Source organism: Lepidochelys olivacea (assembly GCF_965140295.1).
Source record: "Lepidochelys olivacea isolate rLepOli2 genome assembly, chromosome: 6".
Taxonomy (NCBI): Eukaryota; Metazoa; Chordata; order Testudines; family Cheloniidae; genus Lepidochelys; species Lepidochelys olivacea.
In genome coordinates this window covers 121917295-121940222 of record NC_140416.1, presented here as the reverse complement: position 1 = coordinate 121940222, position 22928 = coordinate 121917295, and the positions used below count along the sequence as shown (strand labels likewise).

General features: G+C 42.3%; 1 protein-coding gene across 1 annotated transcript; it reads left to right on the top strand.

The window, feature by feature from the left end:
• The first annotated feature begins 4480 nt into the window (after nt 1–4480).
• On the top strand, nt 4481–19905 carry PSMC6 (proteasome 26S subunit, ATPase 6). The gene is made up of 14 exons (XM_084632393.1): nt 4481–4623; nt 5290–5369; nt 5888–5927; nt 6141–6193; nt 10623–10690; nt 11189–11303; nt 12250–12337; nt 12856–12917; nt 13008–13131; nt 13493–13554; nt 14678–14798; nt 14897–14977; nt 16873–16944; nt 18010–19905. The coding sequence occupies exons 1-14, from the start codon at nt 4497–4499 to the stop codon at nt 18126–18128; spliced, it is 1212 nt and encodes a 403-aa protein (XP_084488519.1). The 5' UTR covers nt 4481–4496; the 3' UTR covers nt 18129–19905.
• Nucleotides 19906–22928: the final 3023 nt, after the last annotated feature.

The window sequence follows — 22928 nt, the reverse complement described above, 5'->3', positions numbered from 1 at the left end:
CTTTACTCCTCATAACACAAGATCTAGGGGTAACCAAATGAAATTAATTGGCAAAAAGTTTAAAACATACAAAAGGAAGTATTTCTTCACACAACACACAGCCAACCTGTGGAATTCCTTGCCAGAGGATGTTGTGAAGGTCAAGACCATAACAAGGTTCAAAAAAGAACTGGAATGGAAGATAGGTCCATCAATGGCTATTAGCCAGAATGGGTAGGCATCCAAAACCAAACCAACACCAAGCCATGCCAATGCACTAAATGGCACTGGAATCTGCCATGCACCAGACAATGTCAATCCACCAAACTGTTGTTAACTACTGTGCTATCCATCAAATAACACAGGAATCTGATGGGCACCAGTGCTCCAAACTGTACCAGCATATAGCCCTACACCAAACCATGTCATGTAGACCACTTCTGCCTTCATCTTGTGCGAGTGATTCAACCACACATCCAACTTTGCTACAGAACAGCCACACCACACGCCAGACTACAGTAGTACTATGCACTGAATTACCATCTGCACACAAATTATGCCAATGTACAGCGGCACCATGCACTGAACTATACAAAGCCCAGTCACACGCAAAACCATGCAAGTGTACAACCGTACCACACAAGAACCATGTGACTGACTTCAGCTGATGGCACTCAGCATCTCTGAGGATTGGGCCCTGTATGCATTATGACCATGACTGAAAGACTTCAACCATGCTGTTGAAAATAACCATGCTTCACAAAACATGCTCAAGACAATTTCTACCCAGCAAGGTTATATTATGGCTTTTGATCATGGCTTAACCTAGGCCCTGATCCTGCAAATACTTACACATATATGGAAGTTTACTCACATCCTATTGAACTCATGGATAAAGAATTTGCAGGATTGGACCAATGGTTTGTATTGTAAACATGGTGAGGATGGATACAACCCAAGTGTGGGCACCTCACTGTTTGAAACTAGTTTCAAAAATTGTTACATGTCTTCGTGTGGACTGGTCCAATAAGAGTCAAAAATGTTTACTGTTTATCTATAAACTACTAAGTAAAGCAATACATTCTTTCTTTATAATGACCTAGATTTCTCCCTGTGCGCATCATCAACAGGCAGAACCCTGACCTCAATCATTCTCTGGAGAGCAGCAGGTTCAATGTGATAATGTACAAAATGAGGTCACTCAGGTCACTCAGCAAAGGTCACTCAGCTGTTGCAACTGAAACCTTAGTGCAACTCTGATGCTACCTGAGTGCACTGTAGTTAAAGAATTTGTTGGTTTAGCAGCAATTGACTCTTCACTATGCAATTACAACATCTGAGTCATTTGATTATTCATTTAATTGTTCATTATTTTATAAAACTATACTATGTACTTTACCACATCCACCATCTGAGGACTCAAAGCACCTCACAACTTCCCAGTAAAATTGGGAAATAAAAATAGCCTTTGCATTACGAAAAGGGAAGTTAAGGCACTGAAGATTAAGGCCTGCATTTTCAAACCTGGGCACCTAAAGTTAGTCACCTAGCTCAATGTTTAGACACCCGGATAAAAGTGGTCTGATCCCTCACAGCTCCCATTGACATCCTCCAGTGCAATGCCACACATCTGAAAATCAAACCACTTCTATTTAAGGCCGCTTTCCTGTAACTGACAGCATGTGGATGGACTGCTATGCCCATACAGAACCCCAGTAACTTCACTGGGGCTCTGTGGTGAGTGCAGCAGCCTGGCCATATGGACAGCAGTGGAAGATCGGGGCCTAGGGCCCAGATCCTCCGAGGTATTCAGGTGCCTGAAGTGCCCATATACCTTTGAGGATCTGGGTCTAAATGCCCAAATATGGAGTTAGATGCCTAAAGTTAGGAACCCGTGTATGATCATTTTTGTCCGTGTAACTTGCCAAGGATTAGACAAACAATCTGTAGCCATAGAACTCAGGTCTTCTCACTCACAGTCCTGTGCTTGATCCACAGGTCTATTTTCTCACCATTTTGCTGCTCACATTTCTTGTATTTGAAGTCTCCTCATTGTCTTCCTGGGTCTCTGGGAATTCCAGCTGGAGGTTGACCCTGGCATCCCGGGCCCTACTCTGGAAAGTTATATTATTTGCATAAATTGGTTTCTGTGGTCCAGACTGTGCTTGCAAGATCAGTGCACAAATCAGACCCTCCATGCCTGGATTTCACCATCCCACGAGGAAAAGGGGTGGAAATCAGCCTCCTATTTTGCATTGTCCTCCCAGTCCACCTCCAATGGGAAGGTGCTCCGTTAGGTTGGCATCAACACAGTGGGATGGCATGACAACTGGATGGCCCTACCACCAAATGCAGTGGAAGTTACTTGTGACTTTAAGACCATGTCCACAGCGCTCCATCTGCCATTTTAATGGCTTCTGAAGCAGCTGTGGCCAGTGGGAATCATGGCCTTCAGTGCCAGGAAGCAGGGAAAGGGTTGTAGCCACTGGCCAGGAGAGGAGCCTCCAACCAGATGGCCCGTGTCTGTAGATCCTAGGGGACCCACAGGGTTTGGTGGTGTTGTCACAGTTCAGGGTAGCTGCACCTATATTTAACCCTTACTGGTCTGGCAAAGGCACCCACGCTCAGGCTTCCAGCCCTCAGTCATCACCTTTCTTGGAAGGACACCATGTCTCTCTCCTTCCTGCCTGGGGTATTTCCAGACTGAACAGTTCCCTGCCTTCATTGTGTTATTCCTGGCAAAAGATAATCTGCAGAAGCAGGCTGACTTTCTTGCTCTTCAGAGACTAATAATGTAACTGCCCACAGTTATAAAGTTACCACACAACTCTTTCTAAGTCTAACCCTGCCCCGGTTCACTGGCCCAGTATGAGGTTGTCCAAGCTAGGGTAAGTTGGCTTTGGGGCTTTTTACATCACTTTGGGAAACTGGCCCAGCGGCTCCTCTGTGTGCTCTGCGTTATGTGTCAGTGTGAGTTCACCTCAGACCAGACCCACTCAGACAAACCACCAGGAACAAGGTTTTAGTCGTTAAAGAAACATAGAACAGGATGACAATCCAGCAGCCTCCTCTTTGCTTGCTTGCCTGGTGCTCCCAGCGTCAGTCAGCTTCCTACCTGGAGGGCAGAGGGTGCGTCCTGGCAGGAACCAGGACATTCTCCCAGCATGCCACAGTTTGTAGTTCACAACTTGTAGTTCCCACTACTACTGCTGAAACACGCTGCCGCTTGGGTTATATAAGCAAGCCTATTTTATACTTACGGTAAAAGCACTACAGAAAAAACATATTAAAAACATACAAGCACCTACACACAATCTAAGGAGAGATTGTCTCCTCCTCGTCTGTGTTAGTCCTTCCAACCCTTCCGTAAGGATTTGGGGCCCTCTGTGGAACAGAGGTCCCGTCCGTTTGCTGGATCAGAACAAAAAACCCAGAGGCAGTTTAAAACCAGGCTATTTCTCCAAAACTCCTTTCTGTTTCTGGTCCCGGGAGAATTCTGTCTGAACTAGTATTTGCGATCCTCTCTGGGGGGTGGCTTCAAAGGGCTGAGAACCAGAGGAATTACATCAGCATATCCACTCCTCCTAGAGAAGCTACATACAAACTCACAATAACACATAAACAATTGCATTTTTAACACAATGGACCTCAAAGGTATTAAACTCAATTCAGTAAGGTTTGTCCAGGATATTGTTATGTCCATCACAGGTGGTAGGGAAGATCCAGCCTGCTATAGAAACTATGGAAGGATAAACACTGAGAAAGGATCTTTGCAGAGTGTTCCTCCTACAATTAGGCACATGTGTAAACCTTTGCAGGATCGAGGCTTAACTTTATGCTTGCGAGCAACTCATGTGCACAAAGCTTAGCAGTTTGCATAGATGGTGGCGGGATCGGAGCTCCTGGGGTGAGTACTGCTGATGCGTGGCTCTTTTAAAAATAGATATATTTGTACAACTTTTACTTTGAATCATTTTTACAATGTTGCAAGGTAATGCTTTTTTGCACACACACACACACACAACCAGATACCAAGTGTGAAAAATCGGGACAGAGGGTGGCGGTGGGGGGATAATCGGAGCCTATATAAGAAAAAGCCCCAAATATCAGGACTGTCCTTATAAAATCGGGACATCTGGTCACCCTAACACACACACACGTGAGCAGACAATAAGTGTGAAAAATCGGGACAGAGGCTGGGGGGTAACAGGAGCCTATAGAAGAAAAAGCCCCAAATATCGGGACTGTCCCTATAAAATCGGGACATCTGGCCACACACCCGCCCCCATGCCCTGCACTCCTCCCGGCAGAAGCCCTGCGCTTTGCCTCCCTTTCCTGCCTTGGCGCGGACGGCGCTAGGACCCGGAGGGAGGGGGGGGGGGGTGTGTGCGCGGCTGGCGGCGGGCCTCGCGGCGCAGCGCTGGAGGCGCCGTTGCCCTCCGCGGCGGCAGGGGGCGCTGCCCGCCCGGGCGGCGGGCGGGGGCAGCTGGCGGCGCGCGGCCCTGCCCCCGGCGGCCATGGCCCTTCCCGGCATTCCCTATGAGCGGCGCCTGCTCATCATGGCGGACCCGAGAGACAAGGCGCTGCAGGATTACCGCAAGAAGCTGCTGGAGCACAAGGAGATCGACGGGCGCCTCAAGGAGTGTGAGCGCCGCCGGGAGCCGCCGCCCGGCCACAGCGCTGGGTCGGGGGCCGGGGCCGCCAGGGACGGGGAGCGGCCCGGGCCCCCTGTGGGAGGGAAGCGGCCCGGGCCCTCTGGAGGGGGGAGCGGGGAGCGGTTCCCAAGGGGGAAGCTCTTTACCCGGTGCGGGGGCTCCTGGGTTGCTGCCCCTGGGTGTCCGCAGAGGCTGGGCTGGGGGCTCTGGCCCTGATCCAGTCAGGGGAGGGTTAATCCCCGCCCATCCTGGGGGGACATGTCCGGGTCCAAGTGTCCTAGCCGCCCCCCCCCCCCCACTGGTTATTAGGCAGGGAGTGGGTAGGACCAGCGGAGCTAACGCTGTTCACCCAGGGGCAGGGATATATGCCTATTGACAAGCGATTAAAGACCCTTGCTTCTCCCATTCGCATTCTCCTAGGTTTTGTGCCGGGCTTAACCCAGGATACCTGGTCCGCAAGCCAGAGTTAATGTCTGGGTATCTGTTCTGGGATAGTTACTGCTACTAGCAAGGATAGCTAATTGCCGATTCTCCTGTATTGACTTTACCCAGAAACTGTTAAATGCGGTTATATCTGCTCTGCAAAGTGGCCAGCCCTTGCACTTGGTTTCTAGTGGATTAAAGGCGTAGCAAATCCCTTTCTTTTCTTTTTTAGTAAGGGAACAACTGAAAGAGCTTACCAAGCAGTATGAAAAATCTGAAAATGACCTCAAGGCTTTGCAAAGTGTTGGACAGGTATGCAATATACATAACGTCACAACTGTATGTGGCCCCGTGGGGTAGATGAGCTGTGCTTAGCAAGTTATTACCACAGATGGATTTAAAATTGATTTAAAATTAAAATGGGATATGATACCATCAGAGCAAATGTGTGCCATGGGGTGGTCTTTACAGGTGGTAAGTACACAGAGTAGGTGTATTTTTTAACAGTTCCTGGTGTATGGGGCAATGAGAAAGAAATAGAATTGTAAGCTTCTCCTATGGAGCAGGAAAAGGAGCAGGGATGGAGCTGTGAATTTATGTTAACTATTCTATATACTAATACAACTTCATAGATGTAGCTTTCAGAGTAGCAGCCATGTTAGTCTGTATTGGCAAAAAGAAAAGGAGGACTTGTGGCACCTTGGAGACTAACCAATTTATTTGAGCATAAGCTTTTGTGAGCTACAGCTCACTTCATCTGATGCATAAAAGTGGAAATTGCCACTTTTATGCATAGATGTAGCTAATACTTGTTTCCGTTTTTTTCATAGATTGTTGGTGAGGTTCTTAAACAGTTAACAGAAGAGAAATGTAAGTTCCCTAGGTGATTTTTTTTACTTTTTTGAAACCTCTGGTTTTTAAAATAAGCCAATTAAATTATGATTTTCTTAAAAGAATGAAATAGAGCATTACTAAGTAGACATCACTCTGAAAATACTGTATAATTGCTACTTATTTCGCACTAGCAATTAGGGGGGTTAAAAAGAGTATGATCTTATTTTCTCTGTCATTTTCTCTCTCTAGTCATTGTGAAAGCTACAAATGGACCAAGATATGTGGTTGGCTGTCGTCGTCAGGTAACTCTGCTTTGCTTGGATATTTTTAAATAGCTTATCTAATATTAAGTATTATAGTCATTTTTCTTGTTTCACTTTTAAAGTTAGCAAGTTCGTACTTCACTTTGTAAGCTGCGCTTGGCTAACAACATATAGATATGGTGCTCTCTGCACCCTGGTGATAGGTAGTGATATGCGAGGAATGCTGGAATGGATTCTTGGGAATAATAAAGCGAAGCGCCCACAGTCCAAGATGTTACGTGTTTTTTGGGTTTTTTTAGTTTTTCAGCTTGATCCTTCTTATAAAGTTAAGTATAAGCTATTAAGTCTATTCCAGAACCTCATTCCTTAAATGTTTAGAAACCTTCTAATTTCTATATTAAATCTACTCAAGGCCAGTTTATCCCCATTTGTTTTTCTGCCAAAGTTGTCCTTTATCTTAAATAGCTCTTCTCCCTCCCTGGTGTTTACCCATTTGCTGTGTTTAGAAAGAGCAATCCTTGTTCCTCTCAGCCTTTGTTTTGCCAAGCTCTACTCGCCAAGCTCTTTTTGTCTCCTCCCGTAAGACAGACTCTCCAGTCCCCTTATCCTCCTAGTAGGACTTCTCTGTACTTGTTCCAGTTTGAATTCATCTTTCTTGAATGTGGATGAGCAGAATTGTCCACAGTATTCCGGATAAGGTCTTAGAAGCTTGGAGTGTTTAGAAAGGTTTCACCTCCATTGTTGACCACAGGGTCTGCATAACCTCCCTTTGGCTTCCTTTGTGACTTTCCCATCTCCATCCTAGTTGAAAACTGAATTCATAGTCTGGTGCATTAGGCCTAACTTCATGAAACTCTTTTTCCCCTTGGTATCCTCACAATCCACCCCACTGACTACTTTTTGTGACCATCAAAAAGCAGCTACAACTCTACTACAGGACATGACTAGCTTTCTCTCTAAATGACCTTGCAGAACCTTTGTGCTTTCTGTCCAAGGGTCTGGTGTCTGTCTGCCTAGATTTTATAAGGTGGTTCATTGCTCATGAGATCTCAGTATATTTCACACAAAATAATCCCTCTACCAGCCTTGCCAGCAGGAATAAACTTCAAGTTACTCTTGGGATTTTTGTATAAAAGTGTGAGATGCTGATTTCAGAGGGTTATTGCAGGAAATGGTTGTCTTTCTCTAGTGTCATTCTCCACCTTTTTCCTGCTACCTCATCTACTTCTATCAAAATGAAAATGAATGAGGGATGGTGCTATTGCCATAGCCAATGATACGACATTTTAGGCAGCTGGCATTGGAAAGAAAACAATAAGGCCTTGTTTACACTGACACTTTACAGCTCTGCAACTTTCTTGCTCAGGGGTGTGAAAACACCCCCCCCCCCCCCGAAGCGCTGCAAGTTTCAGCGCTGTAAAGTGGCAGTGTGTAGACAGTGTACCAATGATGGGAGCTACTTCCCTCATGGGAGTTGATTTTTTTTACAGCAGTGCTGTTGCTGTGACTACCCAGCCTCATGGACTGAAAATGTAGTCCATTTTTTATGTTTAGCAGGGAATAGCCATCCAATGTTGGGTTTTTTGTTTTAAATCTACTTTCCAAGATGTCTTTTAAGCCATTTTTTACTGAAAATGTTCTGCAACTGTAGGATCAGCAGAAGGAGCACAAATTAATCCCTAGTTAGCACAACTGTACATAGAATATCAGGATTGGAAGGGACCTCAGGAGGGCATCTAGTCTAACCCCCTGCTCAAAGCAGGGCCAATCCCCAATTTTTGCCCCAGATCCCTAAATGGCCCCCTCAAGGATTGAACTCACAACCCTGGGTTTAGCAGGCCAATGCTCAAACCACTGAGCTATTCCTCCCGCCTACTTGGTGATGTTGGTACATACTTTATTTATGTAGAAAACAGCAAGTGAAGAGAAATACCCTTAAATTTCTAGTTTCAAATGTATCTTCTAAATAGAGAATGACAAAATTGGTAGAGGTGAAAAGTCAGGTTTTCAAGAAGGTATAAACAATATTACACTTTAGACTTTTTTAATCAAGTCTGCCAATAACTTCTGAATATATAAAATATGCTGTCTAATATAATGTTTTTAATATTCTTGGAAGGAGGCAGCCATTATTGAGACTTCTGACATATCATCAGAACATATTCTCCCATATTTAGAAAAATCTAAACCAGAAGAAAGACGCTTTTTCTGTAAAGGAAACAATGTGACCTTAATATTAGTATCTGAGTTGATCTCCACTAGAAAGGAAAGAAACCAAACCTCATTATAGATATTAACTTTTTTTTTTTTTTAAGTACAAACTATTTGATAGACTGATTAAAGTTGCAAGTGTTCTACAATACCGATATATTCTCTGGGTTCTTCAACTTGTCATGTACAAAGTGTAAGCTGAACAGTCTTGTAGACTATGGTTTAATAAAAACATTAACAAATCTATAAATGGTAAAGTAAATTGAAGTATCCATTTGGATGATGTAAATTCTTTTTACCTAGACAGATTTACAACTTACAGACTTGTTTAAAAAGACTGCCTAGACCTTGACATTCAAATGCTGCTTTACCAATTTTTTTTTTAATCTCTGCTACGTGCTCATGCTGTTTGTCATGTGGTGCATATAAGTGCTGGGCTTCTAATGGTGTTTGGGGGAACGAAGAGGTATTGGAGCACTTATTGGGAAAACACCTAATTACAGAGAGTAAAGAATAGATCAAAGAGTCTGCCTATCATCCTTGTGGAATTTCTCTATGTGCCCATCTACCTGGCAAAACTCAGGGTTGTGGTATAAGTGTCACAAGAGTGTTAACAGTGCAATAGACATAGTCCCATAACTCTGTAAATTTTGCTGCATAGATATGCTTTGGCTTCTCAGTTCTGGAAAACTTCAAAACTACAATCACCTACATTTATTATCATCTGCGTAGGTAGACACAAGTGTTCGTGATTGTTTTTCATATATCTTGACAAACACTGCGGCTAGATTTGTACAAAAATACATCTGGGAATGGCCTGTTTGGATCACTGCAATTTAAAAAAAAAAAAATCAAAACACTAAAGTAACTGCATAGTTTTTAACTATCATTCCCTACACAGTTCTATACAGCACAGGCCCGCTTCTTGTAAATAGTGCAGCAGGATGAACAATTCATTTTCTAAGGGCCTATGACAATAAATATACCTTATTTGGGCATGGAGGGGTTGATGTGCTAGCTATTGTCTGGATAATAAAAGTTGTAACTCTTGAATAAAAAAACTTCTTGTAAAATGCCCAGAGGCGAAGCATGATGCCAAACAATCAACATATATTTACCAATCACTGTTCCCAAAGCGATGAAATATTAAGGGAAATAATTTCCTTGTGTAAGGTACAGGTGCCGATGAGTGCTAATTCACTTGGTGCAAGTGGGTCTGCCTGGTATGGAGAGTGGCAGGGTTCTGATTAAGGCAGGATATAATGCTTTAATTTGTCCTTTTTTGTAAAATTTGTAATTACGTTGCAAGTTGATCTTGTGTGAGAGGTAAAGTACCATCATAGGTCAGGAATGGTCTAGCAACAGGAAGCAGAGTGAAGGACGGGGTGGGCAAATTATGGCCCACAAGCTCCCTCTGGAGCATGGGGTTGGGGCTGCACCACACGGCTCGGCCCCTCACCGGCACTCTGACCGGGGCGCTGGTTCGGGGGCCACTTCGGCGCTCCAGCCAGGGTGCTGGGTCGCAGGCCGCATGGTCGCAGGCCGCACCACACGGCTCAGTCCTGCTTTGGCCAGGGCACTGGGTCAGGGGCCGCACCACGTAGCTCCCAGAAGCTGCGGCATGGCCCTGCTCCAGCTCCTCTGCACTCTAATGGGAGCTGCAGAGGCGTTGCCTGTGGATGGGGCAGCATGCAGAACTGCCTATCTGCGCCTCCGTGTAGGAGCCGGAGAAGGGACATGCCCACTGCTTCTGGGAGCTGCTTGAGGTAAGCGCTGCTCAGAGCCTGCATCCCTGAGCCTCTTCCCCCTGCACCAGCCATGAGCCCCCTCCAAACCCCTCGGTCCCAGCCCAGAGCACCCTCCTACACCCCAAACTCCTCATTCCCAGCCCCACCCCAGAGCCCTCACCCCCTCCCACACCCCAACCCCAATTTTGTGAGCATTCATGGCCCGCCATACAATTTTATATTCCCTGATGTGGCCCTTGGGCCAAAAAGTTTGCCCACCCCTGTTGTAGGAAGACATGGTCAGCAAAACTGCCTGCCCGAATTGCAGGGGTAGTGGAAACCACTAGATTCCCCTTGATCAGCTCTCTTCGCTTGTGTCTGAAGAAGGGGAAGGTCACCATCTGAATCCTTGTTGAGACTAAATGCTTTTTCTGTCATACCAAACAAGAACAATTACTGTAGAAATATAGAATTCCATCACTTTGCTGTTTTGAGTCAATTTCTAATAGAAAAATCTCTTGTGAAACTAGCTTGACAAAAGTAAGCTGAAGCCTGGGACAAGAGTTGCTTTGGACATGACCACACTAACTATTATGAGGTAAGCTTTTGCCACCAAAAAATTTTTTTTCCCTTTATGTGAAGGATAGAGTTGGTCTAAATATGTTGCAGATATTAGGTATGAATAATAAATCTTGTAGTGCTTTACAAATTCTTCTAAATACATATATATACATTATATGGGCAAATACTTTCAGGGTGGTCTTACAGCTTTATTAGAGTGGATCAAAATGTTTTTTGTTTGAAATTACTTTTTAATCAAAACAAACCCTCTGTGGGAAAGGTCTGTTTTTTGTCAGTTGGGGGCATGTTGGTGAATCCCTCCCTCCCCAAAAAATGTTTCATCTTTGAAAAGTTTTACTGCAAAGATGAAAAAATGTTTATTACAAAATTTTGAGGGAAACTTTTTTTGTCAATTTTTCACAGGGGAAACAAGCATTTGCCAACCAGCACTAAGATTTATTATATGACTGATGAGTATACAGTGTGTGCAGAATGAAAAGATAACATCTGTTTTATTAATACTCAAATGCTACAGATACTTGCCAAGGGAAGTGGATCCATTAGTTTACAATATGTCTCATGAAGATCCTGGGAATGTTTCTTATTCTGAGATTGGAGGGTTATCGGAACAAATCAGGGAGCTAAGAGAGGTACTGAATGTTTAATTACCTCTATTCAGTATGTATTTCTGTGTTGTGCCGGGTGGATTGAAAGGTCTAAAAAGTCTAACACATGCTATTTAAAGATGTTCAGGAAAGGGTTTTATACTGATAGGGGAGGGTTTTCCTTTCTGTGTCATAAGCATGTAGATAACCATGTTATATCATGTTTTTTTATCTTAAACAATCATGAGACCGGGTATTAAAGAATAGCATTATTTGCACCTTATTAACTTCATGTAGGAAGGAGAGCTTTTAGGGACACTATTTAAAAATACTTTTTGATCTCCATAAATGTACATAGTGCGTAACATAGGCTCTGAAAGAACAGGGGCCTATACCAGATTGCAGGTAATCTGGCTCGGAGGAATATAATGTGCACATCAACAGTTCGGGTACAAGAGGGTGTGGAGATGCAAATGAGATTAACATTGGGAGGCTATACTAAAATAGATGGGTTTGAAGGATGCTTCCAAGTTGAGGGGGTGTCAAAGTAAAAGTGCAAAGCACAGTGGAAGAGAATGACAAAGGGCCAAATTCTAGTCTTTGGACTGGAGTAACTATTGAAATGGGTTACTGTGGATATTCATGTGTATGACTGGGGGCGGAACTTTGTCCAAAGGAGCAAGTTACAAGAAGGTTTAGACAAGATGTTGGAGAGATTGGAATAAGAGCAGAGTTGTGCAGATCCTCAGATTTAATCCATAAAACAGGTGAAGAAAATTTCCCTGACAGCATTTCTATAGCTAACTCTTTCTGATCCTGTATAAAGAGATTGTGCTTGCTGGGATTAGTAGTGAAAAGAAAGAAGAAGTTATGGGGAAATCCATACCTATATATTGTACCATAAATGTATATACCATAGCATCTAAGCATAGAGTAATATAGTCAAGGATCTCTTTAAAACAAAACACTACTTACCTGCCTCTTTTCTCAGGTAATAGAGTTACCACTTACAAATCCAGAATTATTTCAGCGTGTGGGAATTATACCTCCAAAAGGCTGCTTGCTGTATGGCCCACCAGGTGAGTACACGTCTGTAGATGCCTTTCATTTCCAGTTTTGAGTTCTGTCCATAATTAAGGCAGAATGAGACTTCGTGTCCAAAAACCTATCATCTAGGCATCTGAATTTCAGTTCTCCTTACAACAGTGGTCTCAAAACTTTTTACCTTGCATCCCCCCCTTACCATATCCGTGCCCCCCCTGGAGCTGGGAGCGGGGATGCAGCTCTGAGAGTGGGGGGTGCAGACAGGGACAAGGCGGCAACAGCTGGGGGTGGGGCCAGCAGCTGGGGAACAGGGACAGAGCTGGGTGGCGCTCCCTCCCTGGGGGGCTGGCCTGGGCTCCAGCTGCCCACCCCCAAACATTCGTCCGTCCCACAGTTTGGGGGCCTCTGCCTTACAATGTAATTAGTGCTGAGCTGCCCCCTTGGAAACCTGTTGCTGTATTCTGTTATACTTCTGTACCCTTGAAATATATTTCAGTCGGTAACTTTACCGATTGGTCTACAATTTGAACAACTTCAGTCTCTGTCTGTCCAGGTACTGGGAAAACACTACTAGCCAGAGCTGTTGCAAGCCAACTGGACTGCAATTTCTTAAAGGTAAAAATAACAGCATTCTTTTCAAATAGTGACAGTCCCTCTGGTTGTACTTCAGTCTGTTTGCTCATGTTACCCGTTCATTTTCAACAGGTCGTGTCTAGTTCTATTGTAGACAAGTACATTGGTGAAAGCGCTCGGTTGATCAGAGAAATGTTCAACTATGCCAGAGATCATCAGCCATGTATCATTTTCATGGATGAAATAGATGCTATTGGTAAGGCTAATGGACTGTACGATGGCTAAAGTCTCTTGTGATTATTTAAGCCAGCTCTGAAGTAATAGTCTCTCTTTTCTTAAAAAGAATTAATACAAAGTTGATTGTCAGGGAACCTTTTTGTGCGGAATGAACAGGGTAGAGGATACCTCTCCTTTCAACTTGCTTCTGGAGCCCATTACAGCTAACTTAAAATCAGATATTGCATTTGGCCTGGATCAAGATACACTCCTAAGCATGCATTTAACTTTACCTAATACATAATTTGATTTTTAGTACTTTAACATTTATTTAGCTCAGAAACCATTTTGATCCTTAAAAAAAACGTACAGGTAACTTTCAAATTTAATATATATTATAGGTGGCCGTCGTTTCTCTGAGGGAACTTCAGCTGATAGAGAAATTCAGAGAACCCTAATGGAGGTAAATGGCTAATACGTAATCTTTTATAGTAAAGCGAAAAATAGATGTGCAAATCCATATATTCAGATTGTTAGAACTGTTGCTGCACTAGTGTTGTTAAAAGTGAACTGAGATACTTCACTTAAAAAAAAGCAGTTAAAACAGTTTGAGATCCAAAATGCATAAGCCACGTATTTGTATGTAATTAATTTCAAAAGTGATTTGAGAGCCTTTATCTGCAAAGTCTTGAGCTCAGGCTTCTGTGCTTCGTCCACAAGAACTGACTACACCAACACTTAACGCATCTTGTTTAGATGTTGGAGGGCATTAACTCTTTCAAGGGAAAAACCTCCCTGCAGAACCTCTCTGCAGGATAGAGGCTTTCTGTTCAAAAAATATCTAACATCTAAAGTTAAAAACACATTGTCATCAATTTGGGATATTAAATACAATGGTGAACTAAGGTAATTGGAAATGGAACAGTCAGTCATGTTAAAGAGAATTTTTTAAAAAAACCCTCAATCAGCAACACAATTCTCTGTAAGAATTCTAGGTCTGATTGGTGTGTGTGATCCCACTGGTCTGGTTTATCAGTTTTCCCAGCCTAAAAGGAATGCATATTAAGCAAATATATCTACCTCACTTGTAGTATAAAATAATCACAAAGGATAGAGGTTTGAGTTTTCCATAGCAGAACTGGATATATCTAATGAAATGTCTTCAGGGGTGATTGAATGTTCTAGGGGCTGTTCTGCAAACACAGTTTGTGTGAATCATCCTTAATGCAATATATTGAAAGTATAACTGCCAATCACTGGCTTTTAGTATTTGGAGGGAAAAAGAGAGAATGCAAGGTGACTAGAATGTTGCAATCTTCCATCTTTGAGCTGTTTTGTTCTGACTTTTTATCTTTTTTTTTTTTTTTCAACTTTCCTTTATGGAATATGTGGGGAGCGGTGGTATTCTTGGATCATTACAGTTAAGAATCGGGTAGCATTGCTTTAGGACTATTGTTTCCACCAATCCTTTTTCTGTAATGATCACTAATGAAAATGAAGTGTGTGGAAAATGGTGTGAGCTATTAGATTTATGAACAAATTAAAAAAAAATTCCTTGTTTTAAAAAAAAAATCCATTTCCTCTAGTTATTGAATCAAATGGATGGATTTGACACTCTGCACAGAGTTAAAATGATCATGGCTACAAATAGACCAGACACTTTAGATCCTGCATTGCTGCGTCCTGGAAGACTGGATAGAAAAATCCGTGAGTTGACATCTGTATTCTTAAGCGTGTGTATAATTCCGTACATTACCCTTGTTCACCCATTTTAATTAAAAAAAACAACAACCCTCTCTTTTTAGATATTGATTTACCAAATGAACAAGCCAGATTAGATATATTGAAGATTCATGCAGGTCCTATCACTAAACATGGTGAAATAGGTAAGTACGTGAACTGCTTAAATATTTCTCCCAAGTGTAAAAGTGAGGGGAAGGTGAATTGGTTACTGGTTACCGTAACACCCACCTTCCCAAAAATGTTCCTCAGTATTTTTTAAATAGATCCATATTGAACCATTGCTTAACCGCACTTTGTAAAAATCTGAGGGTTAGGGATATAGTAACCCTCCTAAATTTGGCTACAAATCAGAGAAACTGTCTGATTTACGTCAGGTTGGACTCTTTCCATTGTATAATGGAACACCTTGCTGTAAGCAAACATTCCCATTTGTCAAAAAAAATTAAATCTTAGAACCATATATGGGTCTGAGAACAAACAAGGGTACTTCTGTCCAAAAGGAAAACTTTGAAAGTTATGAGCAACTGAAAAGTTGGTTTTACATGGAAATCTTTTTAATTGCAGTAATATTGCTGTTAGGTTGTGCTGTAACTGTAATTTGGAAAAGAATGCACTTGCCATTAAGGAGTAGGGCAAATTTCATCTGGGACATTGGTGGGAGAGGCAGCTGTACACTGAAACTGACAAGATTCTGGTCAGTTACATGACTGCAGGCCTACCAGAATCTTGTTGGCTTCCCCCTGAGATTGCCTTGAGGAAATCTGTGAGAAGCAGCTGAGACACTGTGAAGTTATCAGGAACTTGGGGGTGGGGTAGAGAAGAGGAAATGAAAACAGGAAAGACGAGAGACTGAGAATAGCACACCTCTTCACTGCTGATGGAGGGCATTTTCCCTGCCTGTTGTTTCCAAGAGATGTGAGATGGGAAGAAGAAGAAGAGTCTCCTCCCTCACAGGAAGAAGAGAGAGGAGCTCAGTTTGACACCTACTACCTAAAGCTGATACAAAAGAGAACTGTGAAGTTAAATCCAGATAGCACCCTGAAAGGAACCACAGCATACCCTTTTCAAGAAACCAGATAGGAGCCTGAGCAGTACTAAGCTCTTTAGCAGTTCTGTCTAGTTCTTGGACCCACTGTGAGGGACACCTGTTTTTTGTTTGTGTCTGGTCAGTGGGTGTCAGACTTCTCAAGCCTTGGCTGTAAGTAAGCCTTGGCTTGAAGATAAGTAATCTGCAAACTGTTTCCATTTTTGTGATCTTACAAATGTCTGTAGATTTGTTACACTAGAATGCCACTTAATTACAGTAATGATAGCTATGGCTCAGGTGGCCATATTAGTTCTAAGTTTTCAGATTCTTAACATAAAATAAAAATAACCTTTCAGCTAGTGTGTCTTGTGGTGGCCATAATGAAAAGGGAAACTATTTTGAAAAGTTTTTGGTAAAAATCAGATTTGTGGTTTAATATATTTGAATTTAAAAGTTATGGAAAAAATGGATTTGCTAATTCAGACACACAGTATTTTGTACCCCCAACTCAAAATTAAATATGCGGTCAAAAATTTGCTGGAAATCTGAAATGCACAGAACTTGTGAACTTATACCCTAGAAACTGTAACCCAGCTACACACTTTGTGGATGTGTAATGATAGAGCTTTTAACACTTTTTTTTTAAAGCCCATTGTGCTAGGGGGCCAAGTTATGGTTATTGTGGGAATAATAAATGTTGAAATTGTTTTTATTCAGATGCATCTAAATCTCAACTATAACATTGATTTAACATCTTTTTTTATTTAATTCTGGTGTATGTATTTTCAAATTTAGTAATTTTTAAATATAATCTGGATTTATTTTATCTAGATTTATATGTTAATGGGGGAATAACAGCTGGTAAATACAATCATCAAGGTAGCGAACGTTTTCACTTCCACTGAGAATGAAAGTAGAATATTCATGGGTCTTTTTATAGCTGCTGCTGCACTGCAATGGTACAAACTACTTTGTACTTCTAGTTAACTGGCATTCTTGTTTTGTTACTAGATTATGAAGCAATTGTGAAGCTTTCAGATGGCTTTAATGGAGCGGATCTGAGAAATGTCTGTACTGAAGCCGGTAAGAGGCTCCTCACTCACTTGTATTCGTTTGCTCAGTTCTTAATTTTGATGTGCTGAATCTTGCTATAAACATTAAATACTCACTACTGGTTTCTCTGATCTGTTCTTAGTATGATAGATGAACATGAGGTTCATAAACATTTCATTGTTTTAAATACCCTAGAATGAGGTACCCATTCTTGAGGATCAGCTAGCATTTACGTTTTTTACATCAGTGGCTGGAAACTTAGGTTAACATAATAGTGAGTTTCACTGGTAAGTTTCAAAGCGCTATAAAAATGAATCTCTTGAAACACTGGCATTGTGGTCAAATGCACACTGGAAAGGATCTATATATATGCCCGTACACCGTAAGTGTGGGGAGAAATAGTAAAATGAAGTTCCCTGAAATTGGGTGAAACATGTCTACCCAACTTGGACAAAAATTTGCTTTTTACAAATATTTCTTTATGGCTTATACCATTATTTAAGTAGTACAGAAAATGAGTCTTATATATTCCTGCCTTACTCTACTTGAGAAAATATTGTCAGGGCTTGTCTACACTGGGAAGGTAACTGGTATAGCTGTAATGGAATAATTATACCTCTATAGCTAAGCTGATACAACAGCCCTGTGTGGATGCTCCTTGCCTGAATAAAAGTGACTTTATTCCAGAATAATTACTCTGCTTCCAAACATGTCTGTGGTGCATGAAAAGAATAGAAAACTGATTAAAGTTACTCACTGAATCTCCCTATGGAGTATAAACAACAAGGAGTCCTTGTGGCACCTTAGAGACTAATAAATTTATTTGGGAATAAGCTTTCGTGGGCTAAAACCCAATGAAGTGGGTTTTGTGGCTAAGGTGCCACAAGGACTCCTCGTTGTTTTTGCTGATCTAGACTAACACCGCTACCACTCTAAAAGCTGTCACCATGTGGAGTATGTAACTTTTAACTTTGATCCTTTCAATGTTTTAATTACAAAGTGATAGACTTAATGGAATGTCTCAGATCTATATTATTGCTGCTAGTATCACTAATTCTGTAAATATCTAGCAGTTTCTCAAATTGTTCTTCACAGGTATGTTTGCAATTCGTGCTGATCATGACTTCGTAGTTCAGGAAGACTTCATGAAAGCTGTTAGAAAAGTAGCTGATTCTAAGAAGCTGGAGTCTAAGCTGGACTACAAACCTGTTTAAATTAACCACATAGTTAATGATCGACTGCACAGGAGATATTGGATTAATGTATAGAAGAACAGAAATAATGTACCTCTTGGCTATGATCTTATTACAAGTGTATGTATAACACCATAAGCAAGTAATTGATGCTAGTTACAAGTCAGCTACAGAAGTGTGTTCTGTACAGTTCTGAAAATGTGGCATTCATTGCAGCCCAAGTTAAGGAGTGAGGTGTGTTCTCATAACAATTACTGTGTGAATTTATAAACATACCCAAATGGTTGAATTTAGCAAATTTTAAGACAGTCAGTGCATTTCCTGGCATTTTATATCATTTTCCTTTAAACAGTTGAATAAAACCTGTTTAAGTCTTTCGTATGTACCTCCTCTCTACCTCTTTAGATAAGAGCATTCATTATAGTTCTTTAGGTACTTAAAGTGCTACTAATCTCTTATATTAATGATCATGTTTGATTTAGGCATGTATTTTGATAAACAATCTATACAAAATTCTCTATTGGTAAAACTGGTGTCAGATACAATGTACCTAAAACACACATTAGGAAATGTAATCTAATGAGCTCTTAATAGTGTGTAACAATTTCATGTTGCCTGTCCATGTGGAAGAAGATAAGGTACTATTTTTGTTTCAAGATTCCACTGTTGAAACCTGGGGAAGGGATTCAATTGGAACTACAATTTAAATGATCATTGCTCAAAATGCATTAACTAAACAATATTTGTTATAGCCTGATTTCGGTTAGCACAATTCTTTTCAAAAAGGGTCATATATACTTCTCTGAAAGTGCCACACTCCTAAATGTTTGTAGGTAACCTACACAGCCAAATAGCATTTTGATTTTATAAAAACCACTTAACTTAGTGTTTAAAGAGTAACCGTATCAGGGCCTCACTCTAGAACGACAAACTGTCAAGCAGGTGAGGCTTAATTTATTTTGCTTTGTAAAAACAGCTCTCCTCCCACTAGGTGATCTTAGTCACTCTTTTAAATACATCTCACTCCCCACTCCACCTTCCTAGCTGTCATAACAACTGAGACTATCCTCCATAAACTAGTAAAAGTGTAGCATCTAAACTACACTGTTTTGGGAGGGGCAGGGAGATGTATGGAATACAGAGAGGGCTAAGTATTGTTCTGCTGTGGATTGTACAGGTGTAATGGGCCAGAATTTGGCCTACTGCCTAATACCTCCACATATACTGGGAACTGATTATTGCAGCTGCTAATTTGAGTAATCATTCAAGCATGATAAAATGGCTTTAGCTCAGAAGCCAAGGAGTGCTTTGTTCACACAATCCAGCACATTGCATCAGTGTGGATTTTTTCATTCTACTTTTGATGTGTGTAGGGAAATGTTTTCCATAGTGCTTGTATTTTACTTCAACTTTTAGGTAAATTTTACAAACATCCCAAGAGTGATGCTTCTGTATGTATTAAGACTCCATTTTTTGGCCACTTCTGACTACCCCAACTGGATTATTCTGTGCCTACCCAACTCAGAAACAACTGTTAGATTAGTTCTACAAATTTTCTAAAGTCATGCCATTTCAGTTTGCCTTATGTGCGAGTACAGAATGAACTGTAGTACTATCCTTGTTAAAACCACGAAAGAGCTTTTAATAAACTAGTTTAGAATACAGAACTGAAACGACTACAATGCACAGGCAACAGTATTTTGATAAGTGGATAAAACAAGCTAATGATGATCATTACATATGAAAGAGCATGCATGTTTATCTCAATGTAATAGTAAAACAGGCTTGTATAACGTTACCTTGTCTATAGTGTCAGTGGTATAAAATCGGTGTCAGTTTATTTCCATCATGAAACCACTCCAAATTGGGCTAGATGTCCATATGCATGGTTAAATGCTGCTGTTACAGAAAGTCTAAATGTATTCAGAACCAATTAGACAAAAGTTTAATAAAAATTGAATAGCTCTACAGCCATCTTATAATATATACAAATTTGATAAATGAGTTTGGAAAGGATGAATACAATAGGTAGAGAAACCGATTCCTATATCATACAATCTAACTAAAACCATCTTATTAAGCTCAAGCTAAAACATAGCATGTTACAAAGATCCATATATCTGTGGTGCATACAACTGAATGTTTAACTGCTGTTTTGCTAATATCTAAGTTGTTTTGGTCACTTCACTGAGAGCAAACCGCTCTTCAGCAGTGAGGTCAGTAGACATATTTGGTTCCTGGCTGTGAAGGAAAGCAAATAGGCAAGATTTGTTCAAATGAGGTGGCAAGAGCAGAATACAGTAAAACCCCATTTATCTGACCCTCCATATTCTGGCTCTCCGCACTAACCAAACAACCAGGACTCCAGAGCCAGAGTGGGTGATCTCTCCTGTGGCTGCTAGAGGGCGCTGCAGCATCGCACGTTCCCATTCTCCAGTTTATCTGGATTTTTGATTCTGATCTGGCCCTGGTCCCAATTAGATTGGATAAATGGGTTCTGCTGTAGTTATTTCCTTTTGAGGGGTAGTGCCAAAGGGTATGTCTTTGCTGCAACTAAACACTTGCAGCTGGCCTGTGTCAGCTGACTTTGGCTTGTGGGGTCAGACTGCGGGGCTGTCAAACGAGCTGGGGCTGGAGCCCAGGCTCTGGGACCCTCCCCACTCATTCCCAAATGCCTACATGGCAGTTTTACAGCCCTGCAGTCTGAGCCCCACCAGCCTGAGTCAAGTTAGTTGCAATGTAAACATACCCCAAGAAGTCTAGTCATGGACCAGGACACTTCTGGGCTAGGTGCTGTACATGCAGTGAACAAAGAGACAATTCCTGCCCCAAAGAGCTTGCAATCTAAGTAAAAGATGAGAAAATAGGTGGACACAGACAGCTGGGATGAGCCCATGTTGGTCAGTATGATAGGCAGGGATCACAGCCCACCATTTGCCTATTTATTTATTTGTAGGCATATTAGTAGAAGTTTGAAGGAGGACAATGAGATAGCTTTGTGGATATTTATAGGGAGCTCCTCTCTCAGATGAGGCAGCATTGGGGAAAGTACAAAGGGGAAAATTTAACAAATGGGTTATTCAGGCTGGTATCATTGGCTGATCAGAGCAGGAGTTGATATCTTTATAGCATATGAAATGACAGGTAGGTAGCGATGGGCTGTGAAAGTGAAGAGAAGTAGGTGTATGAATGATACACTGGAGAAAGGAAAGCCAGTGGTAGTACCCAGAGAGGGGTAATGGTAAAAAGAAATCAGCTAGGTCTTTTCAGCAACATTTTGAACAGATTTGTGAGGCAAGATTGCATTTATCAAGGTCAGAGGACAGTGAGATAGTGGGAGCCTGGATGTGAGTTTTAGCTGTGTGGATGGATAGGTAAGGAAGGCTGTGTCTTGGACACACTATGCGGAAGGAATTGGTGAGATTTAGAGACAGCCTGGATGTGAGGACCTAGAGAGAGGACCAAGTCAAAGATGACATCCAGTTTACAGGCCTGAAGGATAGGATGATGGTATTCTCCACGGTGATTGAAGTAGGCTGGCAGTGGAATGTTAGGAGTTCTGTTTTTGGCATGTTGAGTTGAAGATGATGGCTAGAGATCAGAGAGGTCAGATTTTAGTGTGGGCAGAAGGAAACAGGTTGGAGTAGAGGTGTGGATAATCTGTGAGTTGTCTCCCCAGATATGATAGTTGAAGTGAGATTATCCAGAGACACGGTGTAGAGGAAGAAGAGACAGGAATCCTGGGGAACCATCAGAAAGTTGGAGGGGGATGAGGAAGATCTGTTGAAGGAGTGATCAGCGTGAGAGCAGTCACTGAAACCAAGATAGGATGAGATATCTAGAAGAGCATAGTCAAGTGCAGTAGTTCTCAACCTATTTATCATTGTGGATCGCATACCCAGTCCTTAATGTGTTACCTAGGCCGCAGGTTGAGAACCATAGTGCCCAACCCCTGCAGACCCTTATGCCTAGCACCCCCTGGCCAGAGACAGCTCCACAGAGTGGGGCCAAGTGCCAGGGCAGCCCTGACCCTGGACCCTGCTGTGTGGGACCATGAGGCAGCCCAGACCCCAGCATGGGGCAGCCCTGACCCCAGATCCTGTTGTGCGGGGCTGGCCATCAGCCTAGACCCTGACGTGTGGCAGCCTTAACCCTACATCCAGCTGTGCAACAGCCCTGACCCATACCCTGCTGTGTGGGGCCAGGTGGCAGCCCTGACTCTGGACCCTGACCCCCACTGTGGCACAGGTTGAGAACCACTGGTCAAGAGCATCGAAGGCAGCTGGCAGGTCAAGGAGGATAAGGATGGTAGCACATACTGCCTTGAATCCCCCCCACCTGCCTGTATCCATCTTTTGTCTTATACTTAGTCCCTGCTCCAAAAAGTTTACAATCTAACTTTTTGTTCCACTTCTACAGCGCCTGGCCCCATGGTGTTATGGCCCATGACTAGGGCTCCTAGGTGCTACTGCAACATAAATAATGAGAGAGGGCAGCTCTGAGCTTTAGCAGGGGAAAGAAGTCATTAAAGTTTCAATGGACTGCCAGGGGTGGAAGCCGGCTTGGAGTGGAGAAAGTCCAGGCAGCCAGCCCTCTAGACAGTTTGATCAATGAGGTTAGAGATGACAGGCAGGAGGGACAGGAGTTGGAGAGGCAAGTGGGCTCTTTAAGCTGGGAGAACCTAACGCACATTTGTATTGCGAGAGCGTGGGATGAGGGAGGGGACGAGAGGGGGCAGGAGGGAGATCAAGAGAGAAAGTCACCGCAGCAAGTGGCAGGTTAGAGCAGCAGGACAGGAGGGGAGGTGAAAGCTGGCCCGAG